A 16,322-nucleotide genomic window follows, 5' to 3' on the forward strand; every position below is an offset into this window, starting at 1 on the left:
CCTGAACCGTAAGATCATGACCTGAGCTGAAGTCAGACACTTAACTGACTGAGCCACCCTGGCGCCCCTTATTTATTTTAAATGTAGTTTTCTCCTGGTTGTTAGTCGTATTTCCCTGCTTCTTGGTTTGCTTCCTGATTTCTTTATTGGATATCCTGTAGAATGAATTTCACACTGTTGGATAATGCATCCATTTAAGTTCTGCTGCACTTTGTTCTGACACACCATTAGATTAGGATAGATATTTGAGCCTTTTGAGGCTTGCTTTTACCCTTTGTGAAGGTGGGTCCAGAGTGGCTTTTAGTGTAGGGTTAATTTAGCCCTGCTTCTAAGGTGAGAAACTTCTGAGGACGCTCATGATGTTCCACATATTACAAAGTCTTTTCATTCAGGCTGGTGGGAGGAAGGACTAGTCCCAACCTGTGTGAGCTGCAAAAACTGCTCGGCTTCCTGCTTCCCCGCAGCTCTTTCCCCAGCACTCACAGAGCAGTGCTCAGCCAGAGACCCATGTACAGCTGTCCAGCCCTGCTCCTCTATGCAACACTCTCTCCCTATCCTTTTTTCTCTACAAATTCTAGCCGCCTCAGCCTCTTTGAGCTTTGGTCTCTGCGCCTTCAGCTCAATGAGACTGTCAGGCTCTGTCTGGATTCCCACCGGTTGAACTCCAGCCTGAACACTCTGTCCAGGGCAATGCTCCGTCCAGGCAATCACAGATCTCTCATTTCTCTTTCTCTTTCTCTCGGGATAACAGTCCTCTATGTCTGCATGCTGGTGCCCTTCCTTAAACAGTTTTTTCCCCCATATATTTTGCCTGGTTTTCTAGTTGTTTATGGTAGGAGGACAATTTCCATAACAGTAATCCTTTGTGGGCAGACACAGAAGTCCCTTGTGGTGTAGTTTTACATTTGCTTCTCTAGGGCCCCAGACATTGGCCATTTTTATGGGAACTCTTGGCTTGAGATTCCTACACCATGTGGTGCTGTAAATTTGGACCCCACAAGCATGCAGTACTGGCTTCAGGAATCCATTAACTTTGTTTTTCTACCCAGAACCACCCCCAGGCAGATGGCAAGCTTCCATATAGCTTCTCTGTCAGTTGATGATATTTTTACCATTCCTATTTTTTTTGACTAAGCTACCCTTTGTGTACCCCAGCTTTGTGCAGGATCTTGGTGGACAGCCACCCATCTCCAGCAACGGGAGCCACGTCTCTCGCTGGAGGAGCTTGATCTAGGTAGAATTAATATTTTTGCATTATGGCATCTGGACATATTTGATTCTTAGGTACCTGGGATGTTTTAGATAATTTATCCCAGTAATAGCTCAGCTTTATGATTTTAACCTAAAATGTTTAACTGTAATTTTATGTGGAGGACTTATTAGTAAGTTTATACACCAAATGACAAATTTAAGAGAACTCAAAATCTTCCACATCTATATACTCAGTTTCATAGGTAAGTAAGGTTATTTAAGTTTTTGGAAAGTTTTTGTTTGGTAAGTCAGACAATAGTAGTACCTAAAATGGAAAGCAAATATATTAATTTATAAATACAGCTTAACAAGTTAAAGGGAATTTAGTTATACTATTAAAGCACCCTTAAATCTTTTCAATGGTTAGATTTTTTAAATAGAAAAATAAGATCTTAAAGCTAACCTTCAAGGATTTAGGAAGAACTAGATTTTTAACTTCATTACTTTAATAGAGTAAATATTAATTTTAAAAAACAAAACTCTGAAGAGTTTTTTTTGTGCTTCAATATGATCCTTTGTGTACCAGTAACTCACATTTAGCAGGTCACAGATCCATGAATTCTCATGAGTTAGATTTTCAGCATCATTAAATTGATAGATCTACACTTTTGTTCTATTTTCCCTTGTAGAAACAGTGGCTTTTTACATAAACCATCAAACCATAATGTAGTTGATTTAGCTTTGTCATTACAATGGCTGAAATAATTCTTACAACCATCTTGTTGAGAAGTCTCAGCTTATAGAGCTATGAATATGAAAGCCACTTCTCCCCCTACGTGCCACCTTGCTCCATCAAGTCCCTCGGAACTGGATGGCAGGGATCTTGGTGATGCACACTTTGATTTCCCAAGTTTTCACACAGTTTCAGAACTCAGGACACACTGTTGGGATTCAACGTCCTTCTTGTTTTCTCTCTGGTCTGGGCTCCAGTGGACTGGAACTGGGACTGGGGGTGGCAGGTTCTGCTCACACGCACACCTCCCTCCTTCCCTTCCCCTAACACTGGCGACTTTGCTGCTGGTTCTCATAGGGGGGGCATCTGAGGTGTGGAGGAGAGTCTTGGGGGTCTCTCACCTGCACAGCTCCCTTGCATGCAGAACTGCCCCTGCTTTACTCCTTTCTCCTCTCTTTGGCTTCCCTGCTGGTGTCCACTTTCCTTAGGTCTTCTTGTCCAGAGACAGCCCTCTTGCTGAAGGGGGGAAAGCTTCAGACTACACAAGGTCAGCCGCCCTTGGCTTTGACCCTTGGGAAGCTCATCAACTTGCCATGCCTGTTAGTGAGAGCACAGCATCTCTCCGCTGACTGGTGTTCAATGTCACAGCAGCAGCAGGGGGCACTTGGCTGCATGCGGGAATCAGCAACAGTCAGATGAGGGGTTTCCGGTCCTGAAGGTTGCAAAGGAGATGTGTAGGTGTACCTCCAAACTTATAAGAGGGTCAGTTGTCCCATCCCTGACCTTTGGCAGGAGGATGGAGAAGGGAAACCTCCTTTTACCATTACTGTTTTCCTCTAGTGGTGTGTGAGTGAGCATGAGTGTGCGTGTGAATGTGTGTGGTAGAGGTGGTTGTGGGGTAGTGATGGAGGAAGAATCAAATTTCCTAAAGCATAATGCTGTCTGCCAGCAAGCCCTGCAAAGAGGGGCAGGCTCCAAAGCTGGCAGTTCTCTGAACTCAGAATCAGGGTTCTTCTTTTCTTAGCTGTGCACCCTTATTCGCCAATTCTGGCACTAGACTCCCACACCATCTTATTATCCTTAATTGACACATTACATGCAATTACTCTGGGTATCTTAACAATGGAATAGACTTGATCGTACAATAAGCCACCAGATGTACAGTGACAGCTCAATTTTACACCCTGGATCCTCAATTGACCTTGGATGACTCTGACAAGTCTGTGAAGATACCACTTTATTTAAAAAAATGTTTTTTTTTTTTTAACATTTATTTATCTTTGAGAGAGAGACACATACACAGTGCTAGTGGGGGAGGCACAGAGAAAGGGAGACACAGAATCCGAAGCAGGCTCCAGGCTCTGAGCTGTCAGCACAGAGCCCGAAGTGGGGCTAGAACCCACGAGATGTGAGATCATGACCTGAGCCAAAGTTGGCCGCCCAACCAACCGAGCCACCCAGGTGCTCCATGAAAGTACCACTTTAACCAAGAGGAATTTACATCAGAAGATGCGCTATAAGAAGCAATGAGAAGGATGCACCAGAGACCACTAAACTGAGCAGCCGAACAGGAAGAATAAGAGAAACACTGATGGGGAAGAGGAGAGGTGTGAGGACTGTTTATTAATACCAAGGAGGCTCCAAATCACAAGACCGCCAATAGAAATGCACGTCACTATCGTAACAACACACGAAACATACTGGTTGGCTTAACAATTCATCCCTGTCTTGACAAAAATGCTGAAGTATGATTGCAACCCATGAGAATTCACCGGGGAAAGTCTAGCCAAGTCCAAACTCTGCTCCACAACACAGTCGTCTGCTCTCTGACCATCGTTCAACGTCCCTCTGACTTTTATTCTGGCCTTTTCCTTAAAACCATTTCCTAATGTTTGTGCTACCAATGGTATTTTCTTAACACAGAATTTGCAGATAAAGAAAAACTATTAAAATGTTGTTAGTTGATGCTTTTTTACAGGAGTAAAAGATTTCACAATTTTCCCCCAAGCAGCACAAAAATAGGGAGTAGAAAGCATGAAGACTTCCTTATGCTTAACTCAAGCCATTTGCACACAAGTAACTCGAGGCAGCTCAGTGCAGCTGCCCCTGCGCACACTCTCAGCGGTCTCCCATCACTTGGACTTCTTGTTGCCTTTCTGGGGCTGCTCAGTGGCCTTCCTTGCCTCCTCCTCTGGGATGAACACACTGATAGTGAAGTCGCTTATCTCCGAGCCATACTTGTTCTTCACAACCAGCCCGTATTTGCCGGAGTCGGCGGTGCTCACCCCACTGATGGTGAAGTAGGCCGTCTTGCCAGCCTCAAACTTGACGCTGCAGTGGTCATCTGTGACCAGAGGCTTCTCGTTCTTCAGCCAGGACACCTCTGGAGTCGGGTCACCCCACACGATGCAGGTGAGATTAAGCGCCTGCAAAACAGGTTTTATCAGAGGGAAGGAAATATATTTGGTACGATAATCCAATTTCAAGTATCCTTCTGGTGGTCCAGCAGGACCCAAAGGAGGATAAATATAAAACCCATGGAATGATGGGTGGAGTTACGTGGCATATGCACCTGCGTGGATTACAATTTGACTTCAGTCCTGAGTAGGTTTCTGTAGGGCCTCAGCCTTCTGGCTTTGGGAGTGCTTATCATCAGAACCACACGAAGGAGTTTGCTTCCAGGTCCCACAGGCACTCTTGCTTTCGTAAACACCTAGATATGCCTTTTGTTCTCATGTGGCATCTGGACGCTGTCTCGGTAGAGAAATCTCATTGCCGTAATTACCACCTGCTCACTTTGCATTCTGTCTGCCTCACAGAGCCCGGCAGCAGAATCCTAACAGCTGTTTCAGATAATGGGACTGATTTTCAGGTTCCACCTTCCTCATTTTATTTCTCCCCCAAAACTCCACCCAGTCTGTTGCAGTTGCAAAGGTGCTCTACCAAAATGTATTCCTATTTCCTGATATCTTATTATACTACGATCTGTGCTGAAACCCTCTTATTTTAAAAGATCAATGCTTAGGCCTGCAGTTTTACTTTACCATAGTTTTCTGTTGAAAGTTCAAGAGTAATTGTAGATTCATAAACAGTTGTAAAAAGTAATAGAGAGATCCCATGTGCCCTTACGCAGTTTCCCCCAACAGTAACATTTTACAAAACGATAGTATAAGAACACAACCAGTACATTGACAGTGATGGAATCCATTGTTCTTATTCAGGTTTCCCCAGTCTGGCTTGCACTCATTGGTGTTTGTGTGTGTGTGTGGCTCTATTCAATTCTGTCACTTGTCTAGGTCCATGTATCTAGTCCCTCAGTCAAGACAGAGAACATTTCCATCACCACAAGGATCTCTCATGTTGCCCTTTATACCCACACCCACTCCATTTCCAACACGGAATTTTCCAAAGCATTATATAAATAGCATCGTATAGTATGTAGCCATTTGAGATTGCCTTTTCTACCTGGCACAACTCCTTGCAGATTCATCCAAGTTACTGCAGATATCAGTAGTTTGTCCCTTTTTATGGGTCAATAGTGTGCCATGGTGTGTGTGCGTGTGCGTGTGTGTGTGTGGCTATAAAGGTCATCTGGGCTGTTTCCAGTTTGGGGCTATTATGACTAAAGTGGCTACTGAACATCTGTATACAGGTTTTTATTTGAACTTAATTTTAATTTCTTTATGATATATGCTGAGGAGTACAACTACTAGCTCATATGGTAAATCCATGTTTTCCTTTTTTGAGAAATTGTCTAACTGTTTTCCTGAGTGGCTGTACAATCTTGGTTTACATTTCCACCAGCAATGTATGAGTGATCTGTATCTCTGCATCCTTATCGGTGTTTGTTGTTGTCACTGTTTTTATTTTAGCAGTTCTGATAGGTGTGTTAGGATATTTCATTGTGGTTGTAATTTGCGTTTCTCTGAATTTACTTCACATTTTAAATTCCATTCTTGCATTTTTTTTTCTTACTGAAATCCAGAAACTATAAGAAAAAGAACTAGGGCTCACAACATACAGGGAAAAGGATATTCTTCTCTAAAGAGTCTTATATGATCACTTATTATCTCTTCTATAAGAGTATTGTTTAAAAACAGGAGATTAAGAAATCAGTTTCCTTTCCATGGTTAATTAGCATTTCTTACTGAATTATTCTACAAACAAATTTCAACAAGAAAAATAGTCAAGCTATTGCCATTAAACTTACCCAAGTGGATCAGGTACATGATTTTGGAAACTGTGATTACTTAGGGGTTAAAACTTTTTTTTTTTTTTTTTTTTTAAGTAGGCTCCATGTCCAATGTGGGACTTAAACTCATGACTCTGAGATCAAGAATTGCATGTCTACTGACCGAGCCAGCCAGGCACGCCTTGAGGGTTAAAACTTTTAACAAAACCAAACCAAACTCTCAAATACCTTAGGTGTCATGGAAAACTACTATCCATACTTTAGATTTATTGCCATTATAGATCACAAAGTGCTTTCATATACATTCTATCTCTTAATTCTCACTACAACCTAGTGAGCTGAATATTTTGAACCCCATTAGATGAGGAACATGAAAACCTGCAACCCTGCAGTGGTTGAGCTTAAAGTCAGCTGTGGTCACATATTCTACCCGCAAAGAAATTTAGCTGGATGAAACCTGCCTCTCACTAAAGCCTTTCTACATGCCTTGTTTTATCCCTAGTCTACCTACTGAATGTCTTCAGTGTCCTTCTGAGGTGGGAAAAGGTTTTGTGCCACTACAGGTACCCCTCCCCTATGGCTGGATTATTAAATTAGTCTTTTTTAAAATGTTTATTTTATTTTTGAGAGAGAGAGACAGAGTGAGAGCGGGGGAGGAGCAGGGAGAGAGGGAGACACAGAATCCAAAGAAGGCTCCAGGCTCTGCGCTATCTGTACAGAGCCCGATGCGGGGCTCAAACCCACAGACTGTGAGATCATGACCAGAGCTGAAGTCAGAAGCTTAACCGACAGAGCCACTCAGGCACCCCTGAAATTTGTCTCATGATACATAGGGATGAAGAGAATGACTCCAGGTTAGAAATTATGTTCATTGCTTTTCAGAGAGATGATTACAGAGCCAGGAAATACCAGTTTAAAGTTAAATGGAAAGAAATCAGCTTTCAACTGAAATAGAGGCAACAGAAATTCGCTGAGCAGCATGTTTCCCTTCAGAGGTGAAGTATTTAACAGGACAGCCTATTTTCCACTAGGTATTAACGTTCACATCTTTCTTCATTTGTGTTTGTCATATAGTTGTGATCAAACATTTTTTGCTTCTCATGGTATGAAAGGGCACCTCTGGAAATAGACTCTGTGGTCCACATGGGCCTGTGTAAGGCGAACTTGTATCCTGATCCTTGGCCTAAAAAACAGACTTGGTTTGTGCTTTGAATCTGGCTATTCTGAAATGAACCCTAAGAAGCAGTGGTGGGGACTTGCTTAGAACAAAGTCTGGGCCACTGGAACCCATTGCTAGTGTGGAAGACGTGAGGACAGGAGTGGTGCATGCTTACCTTGCCTTCCTGGATGGTGACCACATCGGGGAGACCACCCAGCACTCGGGCACGATCTGCAAGCATAGGCATTTCTGGTTAATCACTGAAATGATGAGCGTCAGTGATCCCATTCACAAAACCACCCCAGGGAACTAACTTTCCAATTTAGCCTCCTTCTCCTTATAATTCCTTTATACCTGTTTCTAATATGTAAAATAAGAAAATGATCCAGTGATTGTGGATGTTACCCTTCCTCATACAGATACTTTGTGTGCATGGGTGCCTCTATCTGTGCCTAAATTATCAGCTTGAGATGGATGGCTTTGTGGCATCAAGACCTGCTCTATAATTTTCACAGCTATTTTCAGCCCTGGCCCTTCTGCAGCTCAGTGGGGCTCAGCTCGAGGAGGCAGAGCAGATCTCTATGGACAGCCTCCAACTCTGCTTGGCCTCCTTTATGGGCTTCCCTATGATTAAAAAAAAAAAAAGTTGCATAATTGGAGGCTATATGCCATGAGATCTGGAGGTTTATGCAAATTGTGGGCTTTCTTTGTGGACTTTTCTAGAGAGCTTTTCTTTCTTGTCTCCTACTAGTTCTTGGTATGTAGGGCTACGATCTATGGGCATGAGTGCAAGGGCCCCAGCTGAGGGGGCGAGGTGTGGGAAGGGTGCTGAAATCCAGAGCTGACCTCTTGCCCCCCTGCCCCCACTAAGCCCTATGCTCTGGGTGTGACTGGCCCAGCCCCAGAGAAGAACACCTTTGTATAATCTGCTCAAAGGGATACTGTTTGCCACTAAAGCAGTAGCCACCACACTCTCAATTTTAGGCCTACTTTAATTAACGTGTGACTCTAGATCCCGAAGTCAGAAGACTAAAGCTTTGAATGAGTCTTGAATCTTCACTGCTTTCTCCTGTTGATTCCATTGCACCTTGCACCACTTGTAAGTTCAACTCATCATTTGGCTCCTGCCACACCCGATGTGTGATATCAAGCAGGGCACCTGTGTGGACCCCAGTCTCCTAATCTGTGGCGTGGAGGAAGGGTTGCATTACAGCTGTGGACATGATGTCACCCAGCCCTGCTCCACAGCATCCGTGGGATTCCTCTAGGGGCCCTCTGAGGAGGGGCACTGAGTCAGGGAGCTCAGACCCCATCCCAACTCCAATGAAGCTAACTCAGCTTTTACCCATTTTGGTAAAATATCTTTCACACAGATACTGGATCTGCGTGAAAGATGGTGTTTGAATGAAGCATCCCCCAACATATAAAAGATTAAACACATGGGGCTAGAAAAGCACTAAAGTCTCTTCCAGCTCTAAACTGCTTTGATACAGAAATTTCAGAAAGAGTTCATGAACTGGAAGGAAGGTCAGGCTCCTTGCCCACCAGAGTTTGAGAATGGGGAGTAGCTACCAACTGTGGACACTGGATTTGCTTGTGCGTGTGTACAGGAGCAGGAGAGGCACACTGGGTACCAACAAGGAGCGCTCCCCTCTGGCCCACAGTGGGCCCCGGTGCCTGCCCCATTCACCACTAGCAGCAGCCACACAAACCCAGCACAAGGGCAGGAAGAGGGAAGGAGCAGGAAGGAGGCGGGAAGCAGTGCAAGTCAAAGGTGAAAAGTTCCATCCTGAATGACCTGGAGCCACTAAAAGGCTGGCAGATGACCTCATTTCTCAGTCCCCTACGGTTCCATTCCATTCCAGCTCAGGACTGACTCTACAATTTTAACCTTCAACCATTTTCAAATTGTTGCTTCACACACTCAGAGAGAACCTGCATGATTACAATATTTAGTCCATGACCCCTGAAATCCTAAAAGATAGGGAGTTCCAGAAATCTCCATGTGTGAGGCAAACAGCTGACAGAAGTTAGTAGTGAGCACATTTCTGGGTACACGGACTTGACAGTTTGGCATCTGTTCACTCAGACCGTGAAGTATTCAAGAAGGCCTTATTTGGCAGCTTTTATCCTACAAAGGCTCTTAGGAAAATGCAGGAGTAAATCAGTGATAGTGATTTACCTGATGCCAAATGTACAAAAATTCTTTTTTTTTATTAAAAATTTTTTTAAGTTTATTTATTTATCTTGAAAGAGAGAGCATGAGCACGGGAGAGGCAGAGAGAGAGGGAAAGAGAGAATCCCAAGCAGGCTCCATGCTATCAGCACACAGCCTGACGTGGGCCTCGATCCCACAGACTGTGAGATAATCCAAAATCAAGAGTCAGGCACTCAACTGACTGAGCCATCCAGGCACCCCACAAAGTTTCTTATTTCTTCTGTTCTTTAATATATATAAATTTTTCTGACACATTGTGCCTGCTGCAAGTGGTTAACAACTTGCATAATTTGTGCCCAGAGATTTCTCAGGACACCTGGGTGGTTAGCTCAAGAGCTGAGTGACAGTCTTAAAATGTAACCTGAGACCTTCCTTTCACAGACATTCTTCCTCAAGAGACTAAATGAAAACACATGTAGAAGGTTAAAAAGAAAAAAGAAAGGAAAAAAAATTCATTCTTCTCCATCTGCAGTCACAATAAACAAATGAAAGTTATGTTTTGAAACTATGCCAGGAATAAATGGGAAGGGGGTTTTACTTACTTTTCTCTGCAATGGCAGCTTGTCTGTGGTTGAGAGACAGGAACAAACATGAAAACAAAGAAGAATTTTGTTTTAGTGTTACTTCAAAAGTGGCGAAACCTGGACTGCATTTCATTGCCTGGGAGACATCTTGCTGCTCAACAAGGCAGTGGGAAGTGCTGCTTTTAGGCATTTGCCAAAATAAAAGACCCTCTCTAACCCTCAGGTGGGGGAATACCTGAGCACACCATGTTCCAGAGAAATCAGTGCATGCAAATGGCAAGGGACTTACTTTAATCTCTGGAATTCAGCAAAGGCTTCATCATATGCTTTAAGAGAAAAAAAGAGAAGTTAGAATGTTCTCACCCAGAACTGAGGACACAACAGGAGTGGATTAAAATTCACAGCCTGAGGTCGGTGTGATCAGTCCGGACATGACTAAGCTGACTTTGAATAAGGCTATGCCTCCTTTACTCTGCAACTTGATGGACTTCACAGGGGAAGCAAATACTTTCTAGGGAGAAAAGATGAAGTAGTGGATTTTAGAAGCTCCCAATTCGGTTGCAAGACCATCCTTTCAAACAGAAAGGCAAAGATTCACTCTGCCAAAGATAAAATGGTAATAAAGGTGGTTAAACATCCTGAACATCAAAAAGGCTTTTCTGTTATTAAATCATCCCCCATGTACGTCACAGCTTCCTAGCTGGACAGTTAAGTGTTTCCATGTTGCATAGTCTGGCCCGTCTATCTGTGTGAAAGGGCACAGGAACTATGACACTCACAGTGTGTGCCAGCGTGGGCCCGAAGCAATGCTTCTGAGCTGGCCAGGAGCCGAGATAAAAGAGAGCAGATGAGGAAATGAGAGCTACACTGTTCTAAAATCTCTTCTCCCCCCTGAGCCTGCAGAGCAAGCCGCTTGGAATGCTTCAGGTAAAAAGGCAGCTTTATTTTGAAGTCTCTCTCATCTCTTCTTTAAGCTCCTCTTTGGTCTGAGAATCATGATATTTTATGTCTAGAAAGTATTTACATAATACCAGTCCATTCCCCTGCTTTTACGGATGGGAAGAATAAGCACAAAGTCAGGCTTCAAGTCTGGGGAGGTAGGCCAGTTAGGCTACCCCTAGCTAAGCATTCAGTGCCCTTCCTTTTGCCCACACTACACTGAGACATGGGCATCACTGAACCAATATGCTTTGGTGAGCCGGAGAGTAAAAGAAAAAGTTTTTTAGGTTTTGGTTTTTGTTTTTAAATCCACCCCCTTCCTGTTTCCCATTTTCTGTTGTGTTTCAAAATGCGAGAGATCCCCTGTCACTGCAGTGTGTGACTCAGGCACAGTGGTGGGGGGGGGGGGGGAGGTGGAGGCAACCACTCCCATTTGAATCTTTCCAGTCCAAATGAGTGGGAGATGGGGGGTAAAGATAAGGGGAGTCAGCACAAAATAACTCAAGGCAGGACTGAAAAGGCTGTGCTCTGAATTGTGAATCTACTCTCTGAGGATTAAAAACACTAAGAGTTCTGGGATATTTAGATTGCATTTGAGTACATGAAGAAGTGGAAGAAAAAGTCCACAGTCTCCTTGAAAAATATTAGGTAGAAGCTAGACAGGAGCAGTGGAAGGAACACCCCAAGGCAGAGTCCCAAGTGCTTGAAGGAGGATGATAGAAACAGGAGCTGGAGGCAAGGATGGTGATAAGTAAGCTACACATTAAAAGCCTGAGGGTACAATATCCTGACCCTGTGGCTTCCAAGGCCTTGGGGCTGACAGATCAAGAGCCACGGGTGCAGGAGGAACACACACTCGCTTTCCTCTTCCACCTCTTTTAACCATTTAACTTGTGGTTGATAGTTGCATGTTACTTCTGGTCTGTGTTTGTCCATGTTTCTCACTACTTCCTGCTCCTCTTTCCTCTTCTCTCCAGATGCCCCCATTCTCTCAGCAGATGACCAAGAAATCTGAGGCCATAAGGACCCAACTTTTCCAACTTTCTTCTCTTCTCCTTAATATTGATCTTTGCCAATTCACATTTACCCTCCTCTGGTTTCTGAAGAAAAGGAATCCCTTGCTCTTCCCAAAGTCAACGCCTCCGCCTCAGCCCTAGATCTCAAGCCTTCCATTCTTCAGAACACTGATATATTGGTTATTCCCCTCCACTCCCACCTTCAATCCTTCCATCTCAACTGATTTCTTAAACTCTATTAAACATGCTCAAATTTCAATCACCATAACACATTTCTTTTTCAGTGATCGTCCTTGCTCAAGTGATTGTAAATCAACCTGCCCTTCTTTGTAAGCACCTTGAAAAGGTAGTTCTTTCTCTCCATGTTTATTGTCTCCACTGTATACTTTTCACTGATACTCCAAGACCCACTGAATTCTTTCTTCTACCACCACGCTAAATTTAAACTACTTTATTAAAATCCCCAATCATCTTTCAATAGTCAAATGTAATGGCTTCTTGTCACCCTTCATTCTTTTTTAAAAGCCCTCTCCTCCTCAGGAATTTCTAACCTGCAAAATATCCATTTACCTTGTCCAGAAAGATCCACTGTCTTTTGGTGTCCAGTTTTGCCATCAAAGAGCTCCATTACATACTTCCCTTTGTCATTCGGAGTGGGCTCATTGATTTGCAGCCAGATCTGCTCCCCGGTGACCCCACTCTTAACTCTGTCTGTGTACTTAATAGCAGTTCCGCTGTTCATATCAAAGAAAACATTGTTATTGTTTGCTTTCATCCAGAGCTCATTTTTACTCTTTCTTGAAGATCCCACCATAGAGTTTTACAGGCTTTCAAACAACATGGGATCCACATATGTTCTGCTTCAGAAAAATTATGGGCCCTGCATCACAGAACTTGGATTCCAAGGCCCAGGGCGGGGGTGAGGGTAGGGGGTCTGACAGTCTGTACATTTAACTCCCAACAGCAGTGTGGGGCCCTAGCCGATTGCAACGCCAATACTTCTCAGTGGTATTAATGATCTTTGTTTTGGGTTTGCTTGGGTTTATTTGTAGGGCTAAGAGAATCTTTAAAGTGAAAAGGCCAAACTCCATGTTATATTACAGCATATTTCACGCAGATGGTCTACGGCTATAAATCAGATTTTACAAAATAATTAAAAGCAGACTTAAGGAGGTTCATCTGTGGCTGAAATCTATTGACATGTACGTGGTTACAAAGCTATTTAAAACATATGTAAATATGTACTTGGTAGGAAGGCCTAGAGTAAATGAAAAGCAGAATCTCTGCCAAAATGAATGAGGCACTTTCTCTGTCCCTGAACGTGAGTTTCTCTAAATTCTGTAGTAGGTCATGAGCAGACACATACATTGCATTCTTTACAAGAGAATGAAAGCAAATAGAACCCTTTGCTTTGTGATCTGATGGCCTAGACATGTTACTGTTATAAAGGAGGTAAGAGAGAGGTAGAGGTAGATATACTCTCAATGATGCTAAAAGAAACTTTACGAAGAGTTTGTAAACACAAGAGGAAATAAAAAAAGGCACAAAACTACTTAATGATAGCAACAATTATGCATAGAGAAAAGACTGGAAGTACACCAAAAAGTTTACCCTATGGCTAGGAAAGCTAGAGAGGATATCATATTATAAACTCTTTCTGATATGTAATATGATATTATGTGTATTTTCTAAAAGAAGCAATGTATTATGTTTGTAGTTGTAATAAACAAAATGAACTTTAAAAACAGAAAAACAAAAATCACGACTAAAAATTTGCAGCTTTCAAATAAACATTCACAGCATTTTTCTTATACACTACATTCTTTAAAAGCTATTAAAAGTTAAACTGCCATAAAATGAACAGTAATGGAGCCCCTCTGCACCCACAGACTTGAGTCTGAGCAATATATATGTCTTAGACAGTTAGAAAGATAGATAGTCCTCTGGTTTGCTATAATAAATCTGTTTGAAATCTCTAATCTCTGACCAATATGCATAATACCTTACATTTGTAAAGCCCTTCACGGTTTACAAAGTGCCGTAACTTTCATTCTCTCATTGGGTCCATCAGTATTATGACATAAAACAGGTATTATTGTTGCTATTTCATATGAGAGAAACCTGACATTTCAGAAAATTAAATGACTGGCCCAAGAATCAAAGGAAGATAGGAGCCAAGTCAAGACTAAAGCCCATTTCAAGGTTTTTTTTTCCTGTTATGCCGCATATTTACATAAAGACAGTGAAGACAATGAGTCCTTGATTCCTGAATCTTTCATAGGTACCCGGGTACATAAAACAGTCATTCAGCTGACTAGACTGAATAGAGTCAGAGGTTTATGCCTTGCTAGTCTAACAGCAGTTTCCTCAAAACTGAATGCTCTCATTTTTGTGAACAAGTAATTCTTTTAAAGATGATGTAAAGACTTTTGATTGATGATTCAGTTAATTTATCTTCTCTTATTCTTCAGCCTGATATATTAGGATGTCCTAGCTGTCACAGAGGAATTTCCTAGAATTTGATCTATTTTAACTTATAATTACTTTCCTAAAATGTTCTGAAAGAAATAGAACAAAGGAATTAAACCCCAGGCGTTCAAATTGGAATTTTACTCCTTCTCTTCCCACCCCCACGTCCCCCTCCCCGCTCTGTTTTTTTAAGAACTCAGGAAATGAATAAGAATACGAATAAAAACTGTGTTCTATATCACAATAAAGTCATTTTTAAAGAAAACACAAATGACTATCTTGTGGGACCTAGCTCTGGTTAAATGTTCAATCTAGACTTTTAAAGCAACATGAACACAGAGTAGTGCCAGGATGAGGGGCTCTGGAGCCAGGCTGTCTGGGCTCAGTTCTCCATCTACCACTTAGTCGTGTGGCCTCAGGCAAATCACCTCCCTGAGCCTGAGCTTCCTCATCACCGAGTGAGAATTACTTGCTTCCTAGAGTTGTGAATATTAACTGAATTCATACATGGAAAGGGCGTGGAGCAGTGACCACCATGTTATAAACACCCACTGTAGGGAAGATAAACACTGTTGTGCGCCCCTTCCCAGGGCTGCCACAGTGACCTACTGCCCAGTGGGGCTGCTAAGGAGGTCTGCATCCAAAGAGTGGACTGAAGGGGACTGTACCCCATCAGATGTCTATGCTAGGCTGCAGTTCTCTTTCAGCTCAGGAAATTTCAAGGACGGGCAGAGGTTGAGGTCACGGCCAAAAGTATAATGGGGAACTGGTTTGACTTAGAAACCTACTTCAGCTCTTAGAATCCCAGAGGTGAACTTGAGTTCACCTATAGCACCACAGAGGACCCTGGGATTAGAACAGATATGCAGGCTCAGTCTAGCTCAAACACACATTCTGAAAGTAATAGCAAATCCCCAAAGCCTTCCAGGGGTGGATGAGAAACAAGTTAATGCCTAACTATGCCGACTGCTATTAACGCTAACAACAAACTCAGGCACTCCACTGGGTCAGGTTTCTGTGGCGAATGGCTATTCGTTCAAATAACAGGAAATGTGGTGCCTCTTGGTGCATGCTGCTTCAGTTTTGTTCTGGACCATAGCAGGGGTTAGCTGCAGGTAGAGAGGGAAGAATCAGAATCTGGATCTGGATGCCCGGCAAAGCAGAGGTAGCCCAAGGTCTACCGTCTGGAGGTGGAGGTTGCATTATAGAGACGTGTATGGATTATGATAGTTCCCAAATCACAAAGACAGGTGATTTTAGCCATCACTGGCCTCTCCATGTATGTGTTGAGGGAAAGTGCTAACCTCGTCCTAAGGGAATTGTGGGGGTGCTTGTATCCTACACACATCAACGTCAGACCTGAGAAGTAAGAAGGCTCCTTACATGAGAGGAACAGAGGGTTGCTGTTGCCCTCTCTCTGCCCCCCTGCCATGCACGCGTGCACCCACACACACATACATGGAGAAAGAGTTTCTACAGGGCAGTGAAGTTCCCACTTACTTACTTGTGGGACCAGTTAACTTTCAGATCATCCAGATAGTAAGTAACAAAAGAGTACAGCCGTATGCCCTCAGCTGTGCTCTGGATTTTCAGGTCTGTAGCAGACAAAGCTGAAAGAGGAAAACAGCATATTTCATACAGCTGTAAGCCTAACCAGGAGCATAATGAAGCATGTCACGGGGAGACCATTTTAACTTACCTATTGTCTTACATACTTCAGTCATTAGTTCTTTAAAGGCTGTGGATAGAGAGTCACAGACAGAACTTTAGCATAAAAATGCTCACCAAGGTCAAATCTCAAATTGTTAGTAGCATGTGTTGTCAACATTATCCTGCCTGGTGAAGGGTGTTGGCCATAAGGTGAATTTGCTGACCAAATGA

The 16,322-nt window shown here is 43.0% G+C and overlaps 1 protein-coding gene across 1 annotated transcript in view; it reads right to left on the reverse strand.

Annotated features, from left to right (window-relative positions):
* Positions 1-3,516: 3,516 nt before the first annotated feature.
* Positions 3,517-16,322, reverse strand: part of MYOM1 (myomesin 1) — a 165,080-nt gene continuing 152,274 nt past the window's right edge. Inside the window, 7 exon segments of the mRNA XM_032595461.1 lie at positions 3,517-4,350; positions 7,451-7,506; positions 10,036-10,058; positions 10,307-10,343; positions 12,543-12,706; positions 15,946-16,051; positions 16,141-16,179. Coding sequence (XP_032451352.1) covers positions 4,057-4,350; positions 7,451-7,506; positions 10,036-10,058; positions 10,307-10,343; positions 12,543-12,706; positions 15,946-16,051; positions 16,141-16,179 — 719 coding nt within the window. The 3' untranslated portion in view covers positions 3,517-4,056.

Source organism: Lynx canadensis, chromosome D3, assembly GCF_007474595.2.
Source record: "Lynx canadensis isolate LIC74 chromosome D3, mLynCan4.pri.v2, whole genome shotgun sequence".
Taxonomy (NCBI): Eukaryota; Metazoa; Chordata; class Mammalia; order Carnivora; family Felidae; genus Lynx; species Lynx canadensis.